At 38.8% G+C, this 27,838-nt stretch overlaps 1 protein-coding gene across 1 annotated transcript; it reads right to left on the bottom strand.

Annotated features, from left to right (window-relative positions):
- Positions 1 to 949: 949 nt before the first annotated feature.
- castor1 (cytosolic arginine sensor for mTORC1 subunit 1) lies at positions 950 to 27,387 on the bottom strand. The gene is made up of 9 exons (XM_042487894.2): positions 27,064 to 27,387; positions 17,591 to 17,661; positions 12,726 to 12,919; positions 12,056 to 12,191; positions 9,828 to 9,951; positions 8,839 to 8,955; positions 8,329 to 8,411; positions 6,849 to 6,943; positions 950 to 2,029 (listed from the first exon to the last, which is right to left on the bottom strand). Exons 1-9 carry the CDS (start codon positions 27,174 to 27,176, stop codon positions 1,958 to 1,960), a joined length of 1,005 nt encoding a protein of 334 aa, XP_042343828.1. The 5' UTR covers positions 27,177 to 27,387; the 3' UTR covers positions 950 to 1,957.
- Between the last annotated feature and the right edge of the window lie 451 nt (positions 27,388 to 27,838).

Genomic DNA, 27,838 nt, shown 5'->3' with positions numbered 1-27,838 from the left:
TATTTCAGACATGTTCAAATTGTATTTTACGCTTAAGAAAAATAAACTAATGGCCAAGCTGTCTCATACACATAACAGACATTGATGACATTTTAAATATTGTCAGATGTTTTCTTGTGAAACATCCCTCTAAAAAAATCGTAACAAAGGTCAGTGGTTGGTAATAGCACTGTTGAGACTGCATCTGTTGGTGATAAAACCATAATCAGTGGTTAAAAGATGTAGCAAATTGTATCTTACCTCTCTGGTGGTGGCTTTCCAGATCTGGGGCTCAGTCTTCAGGTGTGCCTCAAGGTTCCATTCTGGGTCCTGTTTTGTTCACCTTGTACGTGCTTTCCCAGAGACATAAAATCAGTAGAGGTGAACGAACAAAGTGAGGGCTTTTAAGTATATTCCATTGAGATCTTGCCCCTGACAGCATGCTGTCTCCTGGATTGTATTGGTTTTGTTCCATCTTTAATTGAGTCTAACTTGAGATTTTAAGACCAGGCCTTGGCTTTTGGCCAGCATGTCAAGTGCATTGTTTGCCCCTGCTAATACTAATTGAGAAATATCACTAATCCGAGCCAAGATTTTTTTGGGACTTCTATTTCTTTAAGACAGGGCTTGTTATATACCTCCCCCTGGACTCATTACCAAAGGTGATGACACCTTTGAGGTGGTGGCTAAAAACTTCCTTTTAAAAGTTGGGTGAGACCAATTACCACTGGGAAGTTCCTGGAAAGTCACTTTTAAAGTTTTACAGTGACCTCACTTCAGTTCTTGTTAACACCATGAATGACCTGTCCCTGGCTTCACATGCTTGACTGTGAGTGATGAGTGACACATTTTAAGGTATTGCCTGTCAGTCATGAGGTGCTCAACAATTGTTCAAGCATGCTGTTGTGCAACGTTTCTGAATGTATTCCTTAAAAATGAAATTGGCTAATGCAAAGAAGTAAACAGAGTATCTGTTTCCAATACTGTTTATTGAATGAAGCAGCACAAATTACAAATGTTTACAGAATACTTTTACTTCAAATTGTACAAAAGTTGTACCAAAGAAAATGTCTAAGTGATATTAGCTAAATTTAAAGTTTATTGTGCAAATAACAAAAATAAGACATAGTGTTACTGACCTTGGGTAATACTACAGTTAAGAAATGCTGACCTCTTTAAAAAAAAAAAAAAACACCGACCAAGTCTACTGTCCTGCTTGACGGCATTTGTATAAGTTTTAACAAACAAGAACTATTTGCACATTCTCCTTAAATCAAAACGAGTGAGCCCTGTTTAAAAGAAAGAAATACTCCATTTTCTTGTGCATGAAAATTATTGTAAGATCGCAAAGATGTCTTGCATTTAAAGCTTCACACTGTCCATTTCACAAAAAAAGTTAAACTTCAATTCTTGTGAATGGCCTTTGATTTAAAATTAAAGTAGGTAGTTGAGACACATGTCGTTATGGTATAAAAATTATTGGAAGACTAAGTGTTTATAGAAATGGTGAAAATTTGTTTGTGTTATGCTATTTGTTCCAAAATAAAATAATGAACAATTCAACTTCAGACCACAAGATCTCAAACCCTGCAGTAAAGAGAAAGAGAGTCTATTATATATCTGTTTTTGTGCTTTTGAATTCAAATATACCAGTGTAAGTGGGTGTGTGGATGTGTGTGTGTATTTAGGAGTGATTGTGCATTTTTATGTGCATATGTGAGTTTGTGGGCCCCCTGGGCATCCTGCCTTAGATGGGGAAGACAGGAGGACTCACAGACAAACTGTATATGCACACTGTAGAGAAGCGCTTCTGGTGTTCATGGCAAGTTCGTAGTAGTTAATACTGCTGGCAATGCAGTGCTAGTCTAGGCACAGGGTTAGCCACCTTTCCTGCTGGCCTGCCACCCTTGGCCGCTGGAGCTGGAGAGAGGGCGGCACATCGAGCCAGGATGATCCAGCTCAGACGTGTCTTCAAAAATCAACTAGCAGCTGGTTCTTTTCTCTGATGCTGAAGCATGCCTGTCACGCTAACTATGTCCTCTTCGGGGACCTAGAAATTATTGCAAGAAAGTTAAAGCAGCGTTTAGTCGAAATATTTTGCCAATTGGGGGCAGCAGAACAAGCTGTAAACAACACATTATCACTTTTGAAAGTTGTTATGGTGAACGTGTTACAGTTGAAGATGTGCTTCTGGACACCTAATTAAAGGGATACTTGGACGATTTTCAACCAGCTTTGTATCATAACAGTGTGGGTACTACGTGAAAATGAACTGTAAAGTTCCCTCCAACCTACCAGCTCATACAGGATCTCTCCAGTCTACGCCCAACACCACAGACACAAAGACTACACAGAAGTAGGTGACATACTGTTTCCTGAATTGTAAAAATGGAGGCTGAAAAAACTCAGATCAACTGGTAAAACTAGGCAGAACCGATTAAAATGAACCAAAATTCTGTTACTGCTTACCATTAGCTTACCGTTTAACTGGAATATGAGATCATCTGTTACCAGCCAGCCTCCATACTGTTTTTGGACGAGCCAAAAGCAACTGTAGTACTCCAGCAGGCGTGTAAATTGGTCTAGTGCGAGGCAATGCATTCTGGTAGTTGTAGGTTTTCTACCTCTTGAGCAAAAGCACAGACCTGTTTCTTTAAATTCTCTTGTCATTATAAGAAAATCATCTTTCCAGCAGTGAAATACTTGTTTAAGTACAATATTCACTTAAATAAATGCTTTTACGTTCATCAGGTGGGTGCTCACTTTGTTTGGATGTTAGGAAGATGGTGTACAGTAGGTTTATTGGAGCCCTCAGCTGCATGTTGAGGCTTGAACCAAGTTAATAAGAGCTAAGAGAGTGAATCAAAATAGTCAAGGCATGGCCTTAAAACTAAGGGGCTGTTTAAATGCAGTCCCTTTTGTCACTGTGTAAACTGGCATTGCACAGATCGTGTGACAACTAAGATGTCACGGTCGCACTCTGAGGTGTGTCATCACAAAGTTACACTGCCAACTGCTGGCCTGGTAGGAATACTAAAGCATTTTCAGTTGTTTTTGTGTTTCTCAATGTACGTTTCTCAATGTTAGCATATGAACAGATTTTTGTTTAATTCAAAGGAAAGACTTTTACACGTTTTACTCTCGTCTTAACATTGCCTAAAACAATGAGCTCAAAGTACCTGCCACCCAGCATAATCAAGAAGGAGTATGATCAGGAACAATAGATAAATGTATAGTTTCATCAACATAAATTAAAGAAAGTAATAGACCCAGAATTGAGCCTTGTGGCACTCCATTCTCACTAACTTATACTGTATAATGAGAAAGTGTGGATTAAGTTTTTAAATGCCACAATATATATAAAGAACTATTTTTGACAAAGTAGAACAAGTGGAAAAGGTATGCATACAAATACAAAGTCAAATTTACTACCAAAGCAGGAAAATTAAATTAATATTTTGCAATTGTGCCATTTTCTCAGAACACTTACTAGCCCCAGAGGAGGATTCGCATTTTGTAATCTTTATCAATGTTTCTTCCAATTTTCTATTTTCCTGTTAAAGGGTTGCATATTGTTTTTCTTGTCTGTGAAAAACTGATAATTTGTCGTAATTCAGTGCTAAAGAACTAAACTGTGAATTAAAAACCTTCAAACCCACGCACTACAACCAATCAAACTCTGATTATCAAGTGCCAGCTATTCACTATTAAAAATGCATTATTCTGTTTACTGTAGATGGAACACTGACACACATACAATGCAATATTGTACAAGTATTGTCATAGACTGGAATTTCCCTAAGACTTTATTGGACATAAAATAACTGATTATTTTAGTGACTAACTCACTGAAAAATGACCATGACAGTGACCTCCCCTCATCCCATATGCACAAATTCTTTCACATGTTCCAGTCACGTAGCTCTGTCTCTTTCTCATTTCCTTGCAATTGCAACTACTTGAACAAAAACTTTCTAAATGACTTGCATCCTTGTTATTCTTCCTCTTTACACAAGTTGATCTGTGTTAGCTTTTCAAGCAGCTCAGAGCTGAAGCCACTTGATCCTGAAAGTCGGGGATAGGTCATCTAAGCGGCTAACTTCGCCCAGAAATCAGTGAACAGAGTCCTGTGACTCCTGGGACATTATGACCTATTTTACAAAGAATTTCTCTCTGCCTGAGGATGTGGTCACACATGAGTGACTGCAGCCGTGTGACCATCACCTGTCGAGGTGATATTCATGCTAAATGTGGGCAGTGCCTGACGTGACAGACACGGAAACCCCCGCTTGCTAGCTAGCTTGCTAATAAACACAACAATATATATATATATATATATATATATATATATATATATATATATATATATATATATATATATATATATAGTTATATTTTTTGGGGCATATTTGTATGAAAAAAGTGTGAAAAGGGGAGAGAGAGAGGGGGGGCGACATGCAGCAAAGGGCTGAGGTCGGAATCGAACCCGCGGCCACTGCGGCGAGGATACAGCCTCTCTCTATATATATATATTTTATGTATGATTTAGTTCTGTGGATTATAGTACTTTTATTGTGTTGAACTGTTCCGTAAACTGGAACTGAATTGAAATAACTAAATTACTATTGGTCAGATTTTAAGGGCATGCTTTGTGACTGACCTGCAATTAACTTTGACATGAATAATCTGTAAATGTGTAACTGGCTGTAAAACAGGTTGATATTAGCAATAATTACCAAATTTGAGTTGGGGATTTGATTGGATTTAAAAACCTACAGTTGTACTTCAAAGTTTTTGCATTGTTTGACTGTTTTTTTTGTTCTGGATTACAGACGTGAAAATGCTAAAAAAGGGTAATTATGTAATAAATTTTGTATTTACGCCGACAATCTGTCCAACCATCTTGCAGAGATCATTTGCCCTGACAACACGCATTTACAAGAAGTGTGCAGACGGAAGTCACTGTGATGTAACACGGTTTATTTTTGTCAATGAGTTTGCTATTATTAAGTCAGTCTATGGTTAACACTGATCCCACTCGGGTTTACAATGCTCTACTAATGTCAGAATTCCATGGAAATGATTAAGTGCTATGACGTTCTATGAATAGGACACCTAATGGTTAATTTAAGCTCAATGGCATGCAAGATTGCATAATACAGGTCTGAAAGTGAGATACACATTCATTTCTATAGTATTGAGACAGCAGTGGAAATAGAACCATTAAATACATTAAATGAATTAGAAGAGGAGTGCTCAAAGATGCAACCCCATGGCGGGCTTCATCCTTCTTTTGATCACTTTTGACCAATATTTGGTAATGAGGTTGATTAAGCATCCCAAGTATCTTAAAACTAGAAGTTTGTTATGTATGAACACTTTGCATCATGAGGAGAGAGCAGAAAGATGCAGGACTTCAATGCAGAAATAGGAGACACATATCGTTATTCATCACCAGTGCACACTCACTTTCAAACGGTTTTATGGTTCCCTCTATTTAACAGAATTTATTTTGTGAGAACCCTTTACTCTGATAAGGACGAGGCTACGGTCACTTAAAAGAGAGAGTCATGTATTTCGGGCTTTGAGATAAGTGTGATCAAAATGTCAAAGTGAAACCAATTGAATGAAACCGACATAACCCAGGTACAATTGCTCATTTGAAGAGATTCTTCAGTGTATGTCATCAGCTTTGCTGATTGACTCAGTGACAGATATTCTCTGATAAGGTTCTGCGTAACGGCAAACAAATAACCTAGATAAAGTTTTCTGAGTAATTAAAAGATAATATAGGTAGCAGGAGATGGTGACTAACTTGGCAGAAAGAGACAACCGCTGTGTGGTGAAAGGAGGGAAATAAAATCAATACTGAGATCTGGAAGCCACAGGGCAACATAGGGGAGTTTTAGAAACATTATGTGATTAATTTGAAAATGTACACACAACACTGATATACCAAGCGTTCGTTAGATATGTTGAGGTAGATACATTTTCATATTAAGCTATGACTTAAAAACGTATCCTAATTTGATACATTAGAAAGTTTAGGAGAGTTTTTCATTGGAGAATAGATGAATTATGGTGTAAATAGTTCACTAAATGTTTTGTTTGTATTGCACACATAGATTGTACTGGTCACTTGTCAATGCACAAATAACATCCACAATTAAAGGCATAATGAAACCTCATCATGAAACACATCAACTGTTCACACATTGATTTGAATATCAAATTCAAGAACAAACTGACATCTTTCTGAATGTGTTTTGACAAATTCAGACCCCAAACAGGCACGTTTTAGGTAAAGAGTCAAAATGAGATAAAATATTAAAAACTTAATTTTTTTTGTCGGATCAAGATATCAAGATACAATGATAACTGCTGAAGAGCAAATGCATACGTGTTTTAATGGCTTTAATGGCACCTTGGCTAGGTAATCTTATCACCTAGCCAAGGTGAAAAATTACCTTTGGCCAACACTAGCACATTTATTGCAAAGTCTATCAAGGTGCACTGTCCCTACAAAAAAACAAATAAATAAAAGAGAATGTATGATTTTTAAAATTATACACTCGCAAGTTGATTCGATTCATTTTCCACACTGTAAGTGAAAACACCCACAAACAGATTTAGAATCACCCACCTCAAGCATCCGTCATGATTAAATCTGACAGGAATGCTGGTTAATGTGACACATTCTCTCTTTTTCTGTCAACATCTCCCACATTCAGGGACAAGAACCGAACTTGATATTTTTAGATAACTGAACTAAAAATAATCACTATTTGAGTCACAAATATATTGAGGTGTTGACTTCCATGACAACAACAGGGCTGGCCCAACTGATTAAGTGGACATGTTGGACTCACCAGAGCGTGGTCGAAGCTGAAGGTGCTTATGTAATATGCCGAGATGTCGCTGTCAGCCAGAGGCTGAGATATCTGGGCGACTATACCACATTCATCTGAAAAATAGACAGAATGTCACAATCATAAACAGGAGTTTTTAAACCAAATGTAGGACTAGTTGCATAGAAATGATAACATAAAATAATAGATTTCAATTTTGTATTAAGTCTGTTCTGTATTATTTTTAAAAGTAAACACGCACATGAATTTAACCAGAGGTCCTCAGCCTTTTGTACCTTAAGGCCCAATTCTGATTGTTAAAATACTTCCAAGGATTACCTTCTTAAACACATGAGAAAAAAAACATGACATGACAAAAACTTATTTGGGTAATTAATATGTGCTATGCCACTGTGAACTATAGTACCTAAAATGAATATACTGCTTACCCTCAGACATTACTACCTGACATTAATTTATTCTGGGTCATACGTCCCTTACCACCCGTTTATAGCTTTATAGCTCCTACATTACTTTTTTGTATTGAAAGCTAGCTACAAGTGGCAAAACACGCTTTTCTCTAAAGTGTTTACCACGAGCATGTGTAAGGTGAACATTGCTCCAATTAAAAAATTATGAAAAAAATGAAAAATGAAGAAACCTACATGACAATCAACAAAATGTTTTCACACATCGGCGCGTATTAGAGCTGCATTACAGCAACAGTTTGACTACAGAATGAATCCATTATGTTACATTACATGAAAAGATATCCACCTGTGATTACTTCAACAATAAATTTCATTCCACAAAACAAAATTCCATGACTTTCCCAAAACTTCCAAGAATTTTACTAATTAAATTACTTTCCCAGGCCTCAGAAATGTGACAGTAAAATTCCCTGATTTTTCAAAGTTTTTCATGGCTCGTGCATGCCTCATGCATCACCTCGGAAAGGTACCTGATAATGTGTTGTGATTTGTGTGTTGATGTGAATTCTTGAGCACATTTAGATATGAACATAACTCTATTTAATCTAATAATTAGGCAGTACCTAGCTAGTTGTCCATGAAATTATGCTCTCATGGTTGAAGAGAGTAGCTAAATCAAACATACTATGGACTAAAACTACAAGAAATATGACAGAAATTCAAAGAACAATTTAACTGACACTACTGGTGGAACTGCTGAAACTCCCCGATCCTTTACATAATTTACACCTCAACTGACAAAATAATAAATGAAATGCGACATTAAGGCTAAAAAAATGAAAATAAGATACACCTGCAATAACACGCTGGTAAAAGGAGGACTCCTAAAGCGATATTTTAGGTGTATTTTTTCAGACTCTCAAAGTAATTTAAACACCTTCACATAGCAATCAATCACAAGTTAGAGTGAATAAAACAGGTTGTTCATTTTAATCGCCCTATTAAGCATACATTTTTAAAGATGTTGGCAGTGCATACTCAGTGAGGAAAAAAAAAGACAGTGGCCTTACCAAAGCCCAGCGGTTGTCCCCCAATACGAACCATTCTCCAAAGCTCCCCTGAGGAGCTGGTGAAGAGAAGATCAGCAGGAAACCTGCAGCACAAAGATCCAGCACTGATTTCTACCAAGCAACTAAGTGCAAACATAAACAAGAACTTTTCAGAGATGTACAGGGGAATACTCTCGTAAATCTTTTGGCAGATAAAAGCTTGCAAATACAAACACAAAAGAGCAACAATGAAGTAAACTGAAGTAAATTGCTGTAAGAGGGATGGCATAAAATTGGCAAATATAGCAGAGTGTCATAATAGAGCTGCTGTAGTTCTGATAAGATGAACTTGAGAAGTAACAATTAACCCAAAACAACTCCCATTTTTCCCGTGGAGAGTGTGGAGATTGTTAAATTAAAACAGCTGGATGCTGTTTATTTGTTTGTGCTCCGCTGTTTGTGCCATTTCAGCATTTTAATTGGCATTATTAAGGTTTTAAGGTGCACTGAGTCCATGTGAGGAATTCTTACTGTCTCTGAGCCTCCGTGTCCATCACCAGTGAGATGTAGCCATCAATCAGGGAGAAGGAGAAGAACTTGATACAGTCCAAGTCCTGGCTGGGAGACGACTGGGCATCCTCTTTGGGACTAGAGAGGAAGAGACACATTCTGTTAAGACATGAAACAAAAGTAACCAGCTGCATTAGGTACTTTTACATGGACTGAAATGATTTGGGTTTTCTACAAATAGGCGGAACAGTCTGCCTGATAATGTGAGGAGCTGCAGCTCAATCAAAGACGTTCAAAGCCACCTTGAAAAGACAGATAAAAACTGCTCAACTCTGTAATCTCTGACCTTTGACTGACTCTGAACTCTATAACTTGTTTTTCACTTGTGATGCGCTATTGCTAATTTTTTCAATTCCATTTCAGTTTCATTTGACGTTTTAATTTTCTAATTTATGTAATCTCTGTTGATTTATTAGGCTTTTCTCTGACAAGGCTTGTAAATGTAACTTATTGGACAAAAAGAAAACAAATTAGACTTACTTTTGATTCTAAAACTGGGAAAGAAGTGAAAGAATGAAAGAAAAGAAAGAAAAAGAAAAGCCTTGTATAGAGATCTGCATAGTGCTCCTGTTTGTGTGCAATATCTGGGAATGACAAATGGTCAGTGTGTCTCAACTTTTCACGAATATACTCACGTGAAATCATTAACTCTACGGCTATCTTTCATTTTCTTTTTTAACTTTTTATTTTTCATGCTTTATTGATGGTGAGTGGACAGGTATGAAAGGGCAGAGACGGGATGATGAGCAGCAAAGGGCCCTGGGCTGGACTCAACCCTGCACCACTATTGTAAGAACTGAGCCTTCACAATATCTGCTCTACAGGGAGCTACCACTGCTGCTTTCTGCCCTTTTCAGTGATAAAGTCAGTAAACTCATGTGTAGTTTGAGTCATGTGCTGCCACCTTGTGGTGTACAGAGGTACTGCAGTGGTGTGAGCAAGTGTCTCACCTGTTGGAATAAAAGAGGACGTCAATGAGCGTGGTGGCGATGGACGGCAGCGTGTCCGGGTCCAGAGACATGACACAGAACTGGTTCTGGGGGATCAGCACTGGGTGAACTGTAGGCTGGATGGCTAGAAGAGCGAGGAGGACATGTGCTGTGCATATTCTTAAACAATATATCTTTCCTAACATATATTTTTCGAGCAAATAAAATAAAAATAAATTATCTAGAAGTGGATTACTAGAATCTGGGTTACTTTGATACTGAAGGAAAATAGAAACCAGAGAAAAAACCTCAAAACTTGTCAGAGAATCATCAGTTTCTAAGCAGAATTAGTGATGTATATCTGCTGGATTTAAAAAATGATACACGTTTCCCAATTTTGATTAATAGTAATTAACTCAAAGTTTATTTGTCATTGTTCTACCATGGAGACCATAATAAAAGGGGAATTATCAGTAAGAAAAAAAGGAACTTGCCTCTCACTCTATTGATGCTTGCCACGTTTTACAAACTTTATTGTAATATTCTCATTCAGTGTTGCAGATTAAAGTAACAAAATAAGAGCTGCATTTAGATCAATAGTGTGCCTACACTTTGAGAGCTGGATTTGCATTCTGCAAACAACACAGAATAGCTGGTGGGTGAGAAGTTACCAAATGAGTCTGCCATATGTCGTGTTAAAGAGCATGTTTGGTCTTGATGTTGACATTACGCCAACGTTGTAGAGATGCAAAGATATGAGAGACTGTGCAAGTGTTAACGTAATATTCAGCGTGTTCTGCTGTCTGCGTACAGCATGTTCTGTGCTTCAAAGGGACATAAAAATAACTTCCTGTTAAGGACACAATAATTTACTGCAGTCCAAATATTCCTTTATGGTTGAAACTGGGTGCAGCCTGTATGCATTGTTTCATTATCAAATGTCATATACTGCCATGTTTGTTCAAGTCAAACATGGCTCAACAGGCTTCTCTTGCTATAAATACCCTACATATTTCATCTCACTCTTCGTAACAGCACACAGGGTTTGATTAATATCAAAGCCGAGCATGAACATGAAATAACTACTAACAAACACTCTTGTTTCTGTAACTTTATATTGTGCATTTATGTATTAAACACTGTGTATAATAAAAAAGGCTCACATACAGCCTGTTCATGTTCAAACTTTCTCTTGTTTGTGCTGCATCTGTTCGTGTGTTTGGCTTACATTTAAATTGAAGCTGTGTAGTTACAGTAATGTTTATCAGACATTAGTAGGAAGAGCGACTGCTGTAGAAAAATGACTCACGGTCTTACTAAGTTTCTCCATAATTTAGATGAGTCTTCTGAAGACTTTTACATTTTTGTACTAACGCCATGTCTATATAGCTCTGTCCTTGGTTAACGAACCCCCATCCCCAAATCCTTTACCTTAGGAAGAACAGAGACATCCCTCTTCCAGGATGGACAGACAGGCATAAGATATCATAACGAATAATAGAATAAGGTTTCCTTTAAATAAAATCAGTTGCACAAAATACTCTAAAGTCTTCTCCTTAAGGTTTCCTTAAAAATGCTCACTTAAGTATTTAAACCTATATAAAGCCTAAGTGCCATACTCTAGGACAAAATTTTAGGTGTTTTGTGCGACCTGCCCTAGACACTTTAATTTAATTCTTTTTAAAGATAACATTTAGCCAAATCTAAGATAAATCATTGGACAAATAGTATTTCCTTAATTTAGTAATTGCAAGAAAGTATAAGGCGAAGTATACATGTAGTCCTGTGCAGAGGTAGATCACTGTAGGAATATGATTATTATGGTGAATTTATCTATATTAAGTAAGTATAGGTAAAAAGACAGTAGTTCAGTCATAGGTTTTAAGATCTGTAATATCAGACATGTGGACTATCACAGAGAGGAGCTTGATTTATTTTGACAAAAAGTCATTAAAAGATCAATAAATTAAATGAGATAAAAAATATGTGTGGCAAGTAAGAGCCTAGGGATTCAAATTTAAGATTATCTAATGACTTTTAAAGCCTAACATTTCTAAAATTGAATTTAAGATATTTTTAAGACATGCAGACCCTTATTTTGAGATCATTTCCTATATGATGAGTAAGTCTTTACACTTTGTACAAAGAACCTGCAGGTGGCGCCAGAGGACTTTAACTTTATCCTGTGAGAGGCGCTCTACAAAACCTAAAAGGGACGTGAATTCTTAAATGCAAATTACGACCTCTACCTTCTTTGCCGTTCTTCTGGAGGCCATTAGAAACATCCTGACAGAGCATGGGGACAGACTCTCCTCCCACCTCCTTGTAGATATTGAACTCCTCCTCCAGAGTTGTGATGACTACCGACAGATCATTTTCTCTGACCTACACAGCAGAGACGTGAAACATAAATATCATGTAGTCTACACTGAGTTTATTTGCAATACAAAGTCAGTGTACGTCATGTCATTTCAGGCAACACTGGCTCACTTTAAGGGAACACTTGAGCTCCAGGTGCACGACGACCATTAATATACTTGCTGACACAAACGTCTTTCAAGGTGTTATCTATTTTCGCCCACTTAACAGTTTTGCATGTAATACATCAACTAACTTTTTAGTGCCCTCAGCTCTGTAGGGAATTAATTCCTTAACTGCAAAATTGGTGAGTGGACAAAATGCAGACACTGGCTTCTTTTGTCTGGCAGAAGGTGAAAGGCGTCGCTGTGAGATTAGAGGGGAGTTTTGATACGTTTAGAGAGTTTAAAAAGGGGCTCCAGATGTCTCTGAATTATTAAACAGTGAACGGCTTTCTGTGCCTCTTTATCAAAATACTTGTGAGCGCTGATTAGACTGGAGTGGATAAGAGTGCAGTACAACGCTGCTAAAGTAATAAAGAGTGAAGCAGACGAGACTCACGAGGATGAAGTCGGTCTGGTAAGTGGAGAGCATGAAGACAGAGACGTGCTGCTGGGCCAGAGGGGCGATGACTGACTTGGCGATCTTGGTCACGCCGACAGCCTGTGAGCTGCTGGATGCGTTGCCGTTGGAGACCACGTTTAGCGGCAGCCAAATGGAGCTTTCTACCTTGAGATGCTCTGAGGGCTGGAGCTCTGAGGGGGGTCAAGAGGAGAAAAAATGGTCAGTGAGTCAGGGGGCATAGTCACTATATCAGTGACTTTATAGTACTGTATTTCTGTGCACATACACTGAGCAGGTCAAAAGTTGTCAAGATACAAAAAAACCCAAAACAGGTTGAATTTGACTGAAAGACATTAAAGTTACTGTTTCAACAGCATTAAAATGACTATATTTCAGTATGCGGCAAGTCCTACGTGGACATTAAAATATAGTCATTTAGATGCTATTGATGCAGTTTTAAGGGGTCACTCCGCTCAATCTTTTACACTGAGTACAGAGGTCAGTGCTCCTGACGTCCTGACGTCTGAGGAAAACATCTTGTGTTTGGTTAGAGATGTCAGATATTTAACAGACTTTTAAACTTGCATTATAAGTAGGGTCACGGAGTTTGGAAGATGTGAGCATTTAACAGGCAGGCAAATAATAGGGGAGTTAAAAAGTCAGGATGTCTCAGGCTTTTTTCCATCAGTTTTGAAATTATTTCTTCAACTTGGAAAAATAACTGGTTTTAATATACCAACAGGAGCTGTATACCACATTCAGAGCATGTCTAAGATTCAGAGTCTTAGCCAGGATTGTCTGCACATCTCATCATGGAGGTGGCTGTGCTAGCAGCTAAAGGTGCTAACAGCACAAACAGCCCTAACAACGACAACAGTGCTGATAGAGCTAACCCAAGAATGGGCATTATGCTTTGGTGCTGCCGCTGCCGCCGTTATCAGCCATATGAGTGCAGTACAGTGCAGCGGGAAATAGCCAGCCAGTGGGATACACAAACATGTGACTCACACACACTAACATGCATGCATGGCCAGGCTGTCTACCACAACGAAGAACCAAAAAGCTCACATTGCAACACACACAGAAGTAGCATGACTTCATTTTAGGGCTGCACAATGTAATAGATAATAGATAGATAATCATCTATCTAACTATATATATATAAAATGATGATGATGGGATTTTTGCCAAACAAGCATGCTCATCTGGACTATGATTTGTAGGCCAGGACATCTCTGTAGCACCACAATGCTTCATTTATAATGGTATGTTGTGACACATTTTATCTTTATCAAAAAATTGCAGGTCCTGGGATTTGATGAATGCACTTGGCCATACAATGATTTTGGTAATATTTGACTTTGAAATCACTCTTGCAAACAATGCTATTTTCAGCTTTACAGTATGTGTGAGTATTCAGAGCCAAACAAGAAAACAGAGCTCTCAGGAATCCAAAAATACAATTACGTCTACGTTAGAATAAAAGAATATACTGCAGAATTATTCAGCCATACATTAAGGGAGAAAGTCAAAGAACAAAAGCATGAATGCACACCTCAAACACAGCTAAACTGCAGCAAAGAGGAGGAGCAGCTGTCACAAGCTAAAACAAACCACCAGGGATGTGACCAACTGTAGACAACCAACTGTCAAGCAAACAACTTCTCTACAGCCATTACAATAGTGATATGGTGTCTTGGAAATTAAAAGTTTCCTTTCAATACAGTGTTTGCCTGCAGCTCGTCTCATCTATATGTGCTGGTGATGTAATCGTTATGGTTTTGAAGGTGTAAAGTACGAGGCAGCTTTAAGTAACAACTTCCTCTCGCGGCTAAGCATAAGGTACACAAACTTCCTCTCCCCAACCCCCTCTCTTTACCATGGAGACCTAAAATGCCCGTGCTATTTATACCGCACACTGACACAAAAACAACCTATGCATGTGTGACCTGATACCAGTGCATTAATTGGCTCAGACCAGCGGCTCCCAGTAGGTGGTAAGGGAGGGTCAAAGTTCAAAAAGGGTGATCCCTCACAGGATTTTAGGATGTTTCAAGGATTTTAGGACTTCTGGAATTGTAGGTCATTCTTGGATTTAAAAACATTTCTCAGATTTTAGGGTGTTTCTAGGATTTCAGGACGTTTCTAATATTTTAGGACATCTCTTGGATTTTAGAACTCTTCTTGGATTTTAAGACGTTTCAAGGTTTTTAAGATGTGTCTCAAATGTAGGTCGTTGCTAGGATTTTAGCAAATTTCTCTAATTTTAGGACATTTCTTGGATTTTATGGGGTTTTTTTTTGGATTTTATGATGTTTTTTAGATTTTAGAGCATTTCCAGGATTTAGGTCATTTCTTGGATTTTAGGCTGCTTCTTAAATTTTAGGATTTTTCTTAGATTTTAGGACATTATAGGCTTGGCTAGGACCTCTGTGGGGAGTGTGGGGGATCCTCCACTGGCACTTTTTTTGATTAACAAGCTTAATTTTTATGCTGTGTCATTCATGCTGGCAACTTATGTATATTAAAATTATAAAAACAATTCCCAGTGTGAATCACTTAATTTTTATTGTGAATAAGAAAATGGCTAGGGGGACCACATGGCACAGTATTAGGCCCGCGAGCCGTATATTTGAGTATCACTGACTTTGGGAAATATGCAACCTAACCTATCATGAGCATCAATTAAATAACAGGTCTAACTTATGAATACAGTAATAGGTTTTCTGTTAGAAGATACATGTTTGAGATGTGTCTTCATTTAAAGTCTCAGAAACCTTCACAGGAGGCACAAAACTTTTTGGTTATGGTTTCATTACCAGCAAACTAAAAGCATTAACAAATGGAGTCTACCTCCTGCAGTGAAAACCCCATTTTCTTTTCTTTACCCTCCTTCAAAGAGCCACTGTTCTGGTTGGCATAATTTGTCACAGACGGCCCCTTGTGGCTCCGCTACACCAGCTTTCACCTCTTAAAATAGGCACTCGGTTAGAAGGAGAGCAAAGGAGACAGAGCGAGAAACAGGGAACCCCGAGGCGATATGTGCCTTTAACAACTACATCTGTGTAAAAGGACGAGACAAAAATGGTTGGATGAGGAGTGGATGGGAGTATAACACGTACACAGAAAGTTATACTGAGGACTCTGTCCCGGGAGTGAAGTTAGACAGAAGAGTACAGTCTACAGGCAAAACACTACTAGACAGCTTAACTAACAAATGCTACAATTCCCACTATGCAAAAAATTTAACCAGGTAAAAGTCTCATTTCGTTTTCAAGAGTGACCTGGCCAAGACGGCAGCATGAACATGGTTACAACGATAAACAGAGACAGGCAAAAACAACTATCACACACCATAAATAAGCAAAAACAACATTCAGCTAAAATGTAATATATATTACATAAACAAGTGATTTCAGTTAAAATTTTAGGAGCAATCACATTGACCACGAGTGCTACTTTCTCAGTCCTTTAAAATAGGATTAAATTCCCTCAAAGTAAACAGCTCTGACAATGTTGGGTCCTTCTGCACATGATTACAGGAAGAAGGGCCGCAATTTAAAACTTTTGTCGACTAGTTGTGTTTGAACCTGGGCATGTCAAACTGCTCACCCCCAGTTTGTAATGTCACAATGGTTACTTAGGGACTTGACAAAGCTCTTTTAGAGTCACAAAATAAAATATTGAACTGTTTTTTCACACTGAATAGTACTTAATTCCCCACATAAAACTCCCTTAAGTTTCAAAATGTGAAACTGGCAGCTTCCCTAAATCATTGTTTGGTTGACATTAGTAAGTGCATGTCTTGCATCATTTTCTGTTAGTACAAAATGGTAAATTCATTTCTTATATTCTGGACACCAAACAGGATACTACAAAGTGGGTTGACCAGATGAGAATGGATGAAATTTGGGGGTTGAGGGTCGACGTGGTCCTGTGGCTAAGGTGAATGTGGCCTCCAGTACATCTGTGCCAACAACACTTAAAACGCATGAAAATCAAAACTCAGCACTAAAATATTTTTGTTCATGCATTTAACTGTCTGTTTGTTAAAAGAAGTACAATGACTGTTGCATATGACAGTGTGGAAATCATTTTCCTTCACACACAATTGAGGATGATATGAAGTACAGTGTCTTGGCTGTGTTTACAAGATGCATGAACTCTTATGCACAAGTGACATATATGTTATTTTCAGAAGCTAAGCTTGTCATTCAGCTGTAGGAGCTTACAAACACATTATTTAGATATTTGTTATCACAGACTACTCTCCATCATGTGTTTTAAAACAGGTGGAATGACATCAGAAATTCTTAACTTGTATTGCCTAATGAGTGCAAAATAAAAGTGAACACACATCTATAATACTCACATATTTTACAACAAAAAGCGAGATTATAGTGGTAGTATAAGTGATTTGATAATAATATTTCATACTAATTCATGTAGATATTATCATAATAATGTGGATAATTTAATGAAACAGTTCTGTCATTTTAATGTTATTTGTGACATTTTGGCAGCGCTACAAAAAACACAATATGTTCAGTGCAGCAATTTTCAGGTCTGTGACTAAGTCAGGTCTCCTCTGCATTTTTCCTTCAACTCTCAATTTTAAGTGTAGTCTCGAAGAATACAGACAACTCTTGTTATAGCATTCTATTTCTTTAACAGTTACATTTTGGGACAAACAGGATGGGTTTAGGGAAAACTGCTCATAATTCCTGACTTGCAGTTTTTCCCTGCTACAAAGATTAGTATATGGCGTTTGCTTTGCGGTATCACTATATTGAGTGCAACTGGGACTAGAGCGATCACAGTGTGTGTCTGATGAAAGATATGTGTGCTCAAGGGTGTTTTACCTTTGAATCCTTCCTCGTCAAGGACGACTGTGTAGTTCTCTGGTGTCTCTGTCAGACTGAAAAACTTGCATCTGAAACAGGAAAGACGGTACAGATGGAGGGAGGTATGCGGTTGGGGAAACATGAGAAAACATGACAGGCAGGAGATGAGGAGGAGAGAGGAAGGAGAGAGAGAGAGGGAGAACAGTGTTATTCATTTGCAACTAACAAAAGAAGGTTCAGAGTTTCATGATCACAGTTACCAGGAATCAAGTAAACAGGGTTCTCCGAAATTCACACTGGTTTCAGGACTGGCTGTCACTCAGTAGCACAAGCCCAAGCTCAGTATTTTGCCAGCATCACTCCTTTGTCTTCTGCAAATGGTGGGTAACAAACAGAACTGGGGCACAGTCTGCTTCAGTTACCGACTGCTACATTCAAGGAAAGACCAAGCAACACCACTCTAAATCTGAGAAAATGTGATTATCAGAGTTCACATACATATGCTATGAGAGTGAAGTTTATAATTTGCTGACATATCTCTGAGGCACAAGACAAAACATGTGCACATCCAACCTGTTTTGAGTCCAGCTCCAAATATTTAATTGACTCCAACAACATAAAACATTTTGACTCAACAGGGTCTTCCTCAGGTGAAAAATACTGAAAAACTATCACTGAGGTTGGCATTTTGCAGGCATCCAGACTCTTTGGTTAAACATTTGAAGAGACGGTGCAGTTTTGCAGACTGATACAGCCCATTGGGGTTAAAAATCTACTAAGAAAAGACATAAAAAAGGGCAGCTTGTATGAAGGTGTTGTCATTTGAGATCTCAGAACTACTCTCAACAAGACTGAACCTTTAAATTCCTCGATTACAATGTGCTTTACTTTCTCTTTCCAGTTTGGTATTTGTCTTCATCAGTATTCGGGCCAAAAGCATTTGCTTTCTAAGGCTGTTGCTTGGCCTGGTCGCAGTGCTCAGTTCTATTGAATGTTGCCTTTGTGGGGAAAAAAAAAGACTTAAAAAAGTAAACAGGCCCACGCTTTGGTCTGGGTTGAAGAAAGAAGGAAAACATTCCATTACACTTCAAATTAAGTTTCTGGACAGAAAATATTCTTCTTGTGCCACATCCAAAGAAATATCTTTGGTAAGTGCAGCTGAGCAGAACAGCGAGAATGGGATAGAGCTGAATTGTTATGTAAGTTATTTGCAGTGGAAATGATTACTGTGTAACCCAGTAGCTGGATTTGCCCTACAGCATCTTGTTTACTTGGACATCAATTGCAACTTTGACAAGAAACACAAGTGTTAAATCTTCACTGGCCAGTCAGGACTCAAAGCTTTCACTTTTAACTTTCAATACACTCTCAACTCAAACTCTTGAAGGCTTCAAGGGCTTTTTCACTTTTTTGGAAAGACTTCCTTCCATTGTCAAGACTCTTTCCTTGACTCTTAACTCTCTAGGAATAAAACAGAATAGAAGGAGTTCTTTCAGGCATCCAGGATTCTTGGGGTGTGAGTTGTTGAGTTGTTGAGTTTTTGTCACACACAGTATGCCTTCCATACACTAGATCATGAAAACTTTTAACAGATTGAAGTCTGACACATTCTCACATATAAAGACAATGCAAGCCTTTAAGTCACATATTTTAAGATTTTGCACAGACTGGGGGTCTTGCAGGCTCACCATTTGCAAAACTACAACTAGATTTCTTTTGAGATTATTCCCTATCCTGCTCCTGGGGAAAAATATTACGCCAAACTTTCTGTAAGAAATGTGACAAATTAACAATTCTCTACATGTCCACAAACTCCAGAAACAGAGGGTGAAAGGCATGAAATGTTGACAGTATTCTTGTCAATTCTGCACATAATCCATGAAAATAAACTGCATTTGCGTACAAACTTTGCATTTTGGATTTTGTAGCCTCAACTTGCTACCAGCCTCAGTGACTTCGCTGCACTATTTAAGTGGGAGGAGACGTTTCAAAAATTAAGATTCCTCATTAAATTAAGCGCTGACTGCTGGATCAGATACAGAAAATTTTTAGAAGAGGGGAGAAAAGAATTTTTTCAAAAAGGTATAGTTTTTTTAAGGCTTGCAATGGAGTCTTAATTTATTTTGGTAGAGAGAACATATGGACTAAGCAACTTCTGCATGAACGACCTCTTTGTTTTGTTTAAGTCCCTAAAAAGGAAGAGCTCCATATTCCTGTTTTCCTAAAATGTCTCACTGGAGATACACCTTCCGCTTCCTCCGCTTATCAGTCAGCTGAGGCTATTACAGTAGAAGCCTGAGTGAGACTGCAATACTCCTGACTCAGCAAAAACTAATCCCTGCCATGAGATGGGACAATCACCCCACAGAGAGACAAAGAGAGAAACAGAGCAGAACACTGTAACACCAACAACCAGCTGTGCTGGCGAGCTCAGCCGGCCCATTGTGTTATAATACCCCCCTCATTTCCTGATGACCCTTCACCTTCCCCGGCTCGCAGTTTCCTGCAGGTAGAGTGTGCCAAGCATCTATACTGCATGTAGGGTTGGACAATATGAAGAAGGCCTATATCTTGGGTAAATGTAATTAATAAAGCACTTAGAACAGTCTGGTAAGTTTAGACAATTACATCAATATATTGTAACGTGGCCTTTAAAACCATGAAAAGACGACTTGCGGTGAAAATCTAAAATCTAAGATGATATCTAGTATCATAATCATAATATCAATAAACTGACCAGCCCTACCTGCAATTGTGGAACTTTATCATATGTAGTTTGTCTCTGGAGAAGAAAATGTAGGCTCTTTTTCTGGCAAGGCAGCCAAATCTCAACCATGTATAGGTTGGGTGTTGTCAAGCAACCTGAGGGAAATCCATCTGAGAGACAACTGGTATTGTTCAGTTTCCTGTTTATGAAGTAGAGATAAGACAGGTAAGCCTCACCTGAGCTTCATTGCTAAACGCTGACAAGTGCCAATCAATTTGCTTAACATTGCACTGCATTACTATGCAGTCCTTGCATCACTCTCACAGTGTAAGGAAAATTGCTTTTATCTCATTGGTGCAACCCTGGACTTTTTATTAAGTAGGTCTGGGCCCGACTCAGACTTCAGACTTCTGAATCAGATTTGGTTGTTCAATACGAAATTTCGATGATTTGTTTTGTTTTCCATACAAAGTTTAAAAGTTTGAATGGGCTCTGTGGAACAATCTGTGTGACAGCTGCATTCTCATCTCATAGTAAACAAGCTAACGGTGCCAACGATGGATCGCAAATGTGCAAAAACAATTTTTGCCGACACTATATATCAACATAAACCAGAGACTGTATCATAATGACTTGCTGTGAGCTGTAAATTCTCCACTTCTTCACCTTACACTGCGGTCTCTCTCTCCCTCTGTGCTGCTGCCTGCATGTCCGCAGCTGGGAAGAATAGTGTGGAAGTCAAGAGCACTCACTCCACAGCAAAATCTGGTAACCAAAACTTTCCCAGAAGTACATTGCACAGAAAAAAAACAACTGCTCAACTTGAATTTCAGTCGACTGAGGGTCTCAGACTGATGAGTTCAGTCTTAAATTTCCTTTCTATATCCTTCCAAAAAATGTATCTGCCCAACAAAACTAAGATATAGATTCAGTAGCTTTTCATATACAGTTTACTAAACTGTAGGTCCAGGAACCCTCCAAATGTCTCCCCACAACAAAGCTTTCAGTCTTTACTCTTACATGTCGGCGTACCCTTCCCTTCACATCAGCACATGAAGGAAGAAACTGACAAGGCAGGACAAACCAAACTTAAGGGGAACACACTGGTGAGGGTCCGATTATGCTCAAACTGAAATCAGATCTGTGTATATAGTTCTTAACCCCTGAAAGAGAAGAGAAAAGCAGGTTGTGAGCCCTTTCTTTCTCATCTCAACAGACATAGCCAATCACAGCTTGATGTGGGTCCGAATGCCAGATAGTCAGTTTCCAAAAAGTTAGAAAAGTTGTAAAACATAACCAATTCCAGTGCTGGAAGGTACGTTTGTGGGCGGGCGTTTCCAAAGCTATTCATACATGAAGCACCTCTGAAGAAGAAGCAGCTCATTCTTGAATTACCTTTGATACACACTGAAGTGGCATGTTCACTTATACACAAAACATAATAGCCTTGGGTATTATGAATAAACAAACATGTTTGCACAGCACTTTGCAACAGTGACACATAGCCTATGAGTGATCACTGGTTGCGCTGAGTTTGAAAAGCAGGCCTCTTTCCATTGAAGTATAAAGAAACACAAAGAGAAGGAGACGGAAAATAACCCAAAGGGAGCAACAGGTAGCGAGGGAGCGGCCAAGTGGGGAAGATGAAAACCAGCCACATAAGAGTCTGGACTTTGATCCAGCTGCACAAAGCGATGGGCGGTAGCAGCGATGGGAGAATGAGGGTAGGTGGTGGTGGGGGTCTCAGCAACTGATGCTCCAGCTGAGGAAACATGATAAGAGCGGAGCAAACTGATGTTGTTGAAGTGTGAGGAGTGAGCCCCCACAGCCACCTCATCGTCAGTGGACGACCAAGCTGTCTGCTACCTTTGCAGCTTCCTACCAACTGTTTTGTGCCGTTCTCACGGCCTCCTCTTTTTTCAGAACAATGGGGAAGGGTTTTTTTCTTGAAATCCCTGCATGTTATTAGAGGGGCGGGGGGCGGGGGGCTTGTGTAAACGAGGGGAGTGAGAGCCCCAACCTTGACAGATCACTGAAGCAGACAAGTGGAAAACTCCCCACCGGGTTTCTGGCTCAGCTGAGGCTTTGTTCCAACCCATGCTCTCGTTAGTGAGCTGCCGAAGAGAAGAAAAGAGGACTGTCTGTTTGGAGCCTGCATCCACAGTACAGTAAGCCCGGTACACTGGGCTGATACTGGGCTTTGATTAATACCACACCCATAAACTCCAAACGACTAAGGACAAAACATGACGAAACACTCACAGCTTGCAAGCCAATTGTCCATATTTTAACCTCTTTAAAAGAAGCATTTCACTGCTGGAAAAATGGTCATTTCACAAAACTGGGCTGTCAGTGCAGTAGAAAGTAGGGCTGGGCGATATGGCCTAAAAATAAAATCTCACAGACTAGTCTTTTTCCCTCTAAAAAAAAAAATACAAACTATGAATTAGCAAATAAATTATGTACTACTACAGGTTAAACTACCCAGCAAAGTAATAATAATAGGCTCCACCTTTACCAGTTGCAACATTAAAATGATAATTACATTAATGCATTAATTACAGGAAGGAAATAATAAAAATAAAATATTCTGAAATGGGCCATTCTGTAAAATAACAGCTTTTATTTTTGGTTACTTGAGCACATTTTGATGCTGATACATATTCACTTTTACTTATGTCAATTTTAAATAAAGGAATTTTACTTGTAACAGAGTAAGTCTACACTGCTTTACTGCTACTTCTACATAAGTAGAATGTCTGGGTACTTTGTTCTCACAGTTAAACAATACACTAAAATGCTTCTGAAAACAATTTATCAAGACACTGGCATCACAGTAGCAAAATCTTGGTTCATATTTGATTGCCTACTTTTACCATTTGATGTGATTTTTTTCAGCCTTTGTTTACACAATACAGGTAACAGTATGGTGCCAACGTCCTAGTCAGAAATTCTCGTACTACAGCTAAACAGTACACTAAAATATGTTTCTGAAAACATTGTAGGTAAGAAATTGTTACTGCAGAAACTGAATCTTGCTTTATATTTGACAAGCACAAACAAGTTTTACAGTTTGATCGGAGTTTGGTCTGAGTTTAAGAGTTTAAGAAAGATTAGGGGGACTCGTTCTCAACCCATTTCTTTATTCTTTGTGTCCATGTTGGCACAAATCATGTCTTTTTGCTGGCAAAAAAAAGAAAAAGGACTGTGCCATTAGCTTTTGCTAAAAAGGTAGAAAACCTACAACCAGAACGCACTGGACTAATACACTAATACTAATACAGCCTGTAGTGGAGCAACAGACCCAAGAGCCAGCGAAACTCCACCGCATGATGTAAAATATGTCATACGACTGAGTTTTGCTGTGAGGGTAGGAGGGATGTCTAGGGACTGGTTAGATGGAGGGAAGTTTATCATAGTTCATGTAGTACCCACATTGTTATGATACAAAGCTGACTGAAAAGTATCACTTTAATGGGAGTATTTGTTCACATACTTTGGTGTTTAAATGTGTTTCTTTTGCAATAGTGTATGACGATAGATACACACACAAATCCTATACTCATCACTCACCTATAACTCATACTACAGAACATATCAGTCTGAATCTAAAAGCAAACCAAAGACCAAACCTCTAATGTCCTCATTGTTGGGGGACTTTTCTCACACCTTAACTCTTAACATTATGTCATTTCAGTAACTAAACATGGGTGACCTTCAGACATTAACACTATAGTCAATGGTGGGCTTGATGTGCCTCATTAAATAAGGTTTCTTATTTATTCTTAATCATGGACAAGACAAAGTCTCTGACTACTTTCATCCTCTGCACCACAGGTGTCTTAATACCTTTGCCTTGTTGCATGATATTGGAGGAAAATCTACCTTGCTCTTGGCTCCTGTAAGTGATTACCTCCTTAAAATTCTGCTCAGGACTTCTTTCAAATCACTCTGCATGCATTCTCAGGGAGTTGTTCTCTAATGAATAGCAGGGGCCTAAAAGAGGGAGACGGCTAAAACCAACCAAGGCAATCAGGCTTGTTTTTGCTCCATTGTTTTGAGTTGCTATGAACTCGAGCTGCTCCACCACTCCCCAAATGTACATCGTCTATAGTTTGACCAGAAGAGGGGGGAAAAAACAAAACCCTGCTATAGAAAAAGAACAGGAAAAAAACACATACAGAGCACAGTATGATGACATAACTCCAAAGCATGCACAACAGCATGGTGAAAAACAGACAGGCCTGCTAATCCAAGGAAGTGCAGCCTGCATGCTTTTTCTGGTTCATTCGCAGCCCAGCCTACTTTTTTTTTCTTTTTTTACCCCAGACACTGAAAGCATCACAGAGCAAATGAAAACATAGGGCCACACCTTTAAAATAAAATAAAACAACAACTGTAAATCTGTGTGCAGTTCCTGATCACTTAAAATTTCTCATTAAGAACCTGTCGGCCTGCACTAAGAAATACTGATGCAACAACAGTACATTGTTGCATTATTCACAATGACAAGTTGTTCACGCAGCATAGTTTACATGGTGGTGAAAGTCATCATGCCAGTGCCTGGTATGGACATGTCAAAACCTACCGCATTGCCCAATACTCTGGGACAAATGAGCACTGATAGATGCAGCTAGGCGTGAACAGACTTGAAGCGTTTGACAGGACATGAAATAAATCTCAATTCTCTGTCAGTTGACAAGATATGGACAGCAAGCGTTGATCCACTCACGCAGACACAGTCCAGTCTTGTTGCCCACTAAACTGATTATTAGAGGCCAATACTCATTGGATGCTTACAATAACCAAATCCTTGAGGACAGTGTTATCTAGGCCAGTGGTTCCCATCTGGTCCAGCCATAGGATCTAAAATTCTCCTTAGTCATAAGTACAAGGTCCACACTTTTGACAAATTACCATAGAATTTTATATCAAGAAAATATAACGCTTAGAAGCAGGGTTGTCAGCGAAGATGTGTTATGGCAAGGCGAATAAGGTCTGTAGATGACGCATTATTTTTTCTTTTTAAATTCAGGTTTATCATCAGCTGACATTCCTGTCTTTCCGAGGCTGTACCGGGCTGAGTTTTAAAGCCAGTAATGATTCTGGTATTATTTGAAACTAGAAGGCATAAGTAATCTGTGGCAATATTAACCGGGTCATGCTCATTTCTCAGAAGGGGGTTTGAATAATGCTCCAAAGTTAAACTAAATTTTGGCGATGGAAAGATGCCATGGTCATCTCACAGGGGTCCCTTGCCCCCTGACCTCAAGATATCCGAATGACTCTCAGATCTATCACAATTCCCCTCTTTACAAACACGCCCACTTTATGCAAGTCTCATGCAGGTTTTTGCTGTCATTTCATTTCTAATAAAGACAGTCTGGTAAGAATTGCATTAGGATGTTTTGTAAGGCAAAATATTTGAATTAAAAACGTGATCAAAAAATCAGATTAATTAACAGGCCTACTTAATTAACAGTTACTTAGAACACAAAGAAATACTGCAAGAATAAACAGAAACCACACTTTAAACTGAAAGCTATGATGCCAGATATTATCTGTACCTCAAAATAAAGTGTGGTCCATACAAACTTGACACGTTCTCACTTGCGGTCCATTCAGAATGGACCAGCGAGTAACTTTTCGACCACGACCCATCAGTTGGGAACCACTGATGCGTAGGCTTCAGACATCACAGTGGACAAAGAGCATGAAAATCTTCTCACACATTTGCTTACAGCCTCTTTGTAACTTGACATGAGAGCAGTAGCTGAGCTGCTGTCTGTCCTATATCATGTGCAGCTCAGAGACAGATGTTTAGCTCTTCTCCTAGCCATGCATATGTGGGCCAGCCGGAGCGATAAACAATTACATAACAAAGGGAGGATATCCAGGGATTAACTGAAAACTGGTGCTAATGCCAACATGGGTTCCTTACAAACTGGATGTTGGCTTTTGGTAAAGGGGGTCAAAGGTCACAATTGTACTGCAGAAACGAAGTACCACCAAAATACAGTGGAGGAGCTCTGCATTGCTTTTTAGGATGTTTGATCAATGCTGGTCCTAGAAGCAGCATGCAACAAATTTGTTGCAGACTTAAAACTCAAGGAACTGCTGTCCTTAAATGTTTTTAAATCTAAAATGAAATGAAAGAAGCAGATTCTATGGGATGTCGATGTTTTTAGCCTGCCTGGTTGTACAACTGACCCCTGGAAAACTCTCTTTGGACTCATAGACAGTTGTCTTTTATGCAAATTTTTGTGCTTGTGAATTGTATTTTATCTGCCCTTGTGTTTCTGCCTGCAACTTTGTGCTCTCACTGCTGACTGTCTTGGCCAGGGTTCCCTTGGAAAATAGATTCTTAATCTCAATGGGACCAACCTGATTAAACAAAGGTTACAAAATATATAGATAAATACATTGCTAAGCATTCATGCATGCATGCATTTTGCAGGACTACAAAATAAATAAGAAAATGCACTGTGTTTTTTGCAAATATAACCTAGATTATTGGGAAAAACTGCAATTGTAAGAATACTCTCTTTAGGTTGATGTGCAGCTTTCCAAACGCTATTTGTCATAAACTATTGTTTTTCCAACAGCTACATGTTTTGCAGTGTATCATTCGAAGAGGCAGAGCAGGGAGGGCATGCACAGGCAAATAACCCAGTAATGGCTCGGCCACCCAGTGAATGAATAGGCACTACGGGTTATCTCAATTCGTGCTTGATTATCAGGGTGATTCACACCTGCGCGACACAAACATCCCATCAGTTCTTACCGTGTCCTGTTCCGGAGAAATATCAGTTTAATCAGGGGGTGTGTGAAATTCACCAGCCCATTCTTGGATATGCTGGTGACCCGGAGCCTGTGGTCCAATATGTGCAAGTCCATATTGTCGGTTGCGAGCAGTGCAGTTTCCTCTGTGTGTGCATGCGGCGGAAATAAAACGCCCTCCTAGCTGAGTGATATCATGCAAATGTTAAATTTAGGCCGAGATGATGAGCATTACCGACGACTACAAGCAGCACGTCCTGCTGCGCGCGTCTCACAAGGCGAAAAAAACATCCGACGCAATCCGACTCCAGCTGAACTACTGTATATTCAAATACAAGGGCCAGCCCCTCACACGACACGCCCCCTCCTCTTAAAGCTACAGGTTTGTGGCACGTTAAATGTCTCGCGCGTGCTGAGAAGGGGTCAAGAGTTTAAAATTTAAATTCCCTCTGGAGCGTTTTCTCGCTAGAATTAAACTACTTATATACACTGTCTGCACAAAATATGTGGACATATTTCACATTTTGGGATTTTGATTTGTGAAGAGTGATTTTGATTGGGGGATTATTTTATTTGATTTTTTTGGTTTGTTTTTTAGGTAATATAAGTCAAACTATGCAGTTTTGAAAAAGAGCATTGCGTAGTATGGATTATGGAAGCGAAAAAGGGGACACACTTGTTTTATTTATTATCATTATTATTATTATTTTAACATTTAAACACCAAAAAGCAAAGCATTGAAAATATTTTACTCAGAAAACCATGTGTCTGAATGCATT

The sequence above is a fragment of the Plectropomus leopardus genome, chromosome 4 (genome assembly GCF_026936395.1).
Source record: "Plectropomus leopardus strain MGB_pleo_1.0 chromosome 4, ASM2693639v1, whole genome shotgun sequence".
Taxonomy (NCBI): Eukaryota; Metazoa; Chordata; class Actinopteri; order Perciformes; family Serranidae; genus Plectropomus; species Plectropomus leopardus.
Note: the sequence above shows the minus strand (reverse complement) of the source record. Positions and strands in the feature narration are given on the sequence as shown.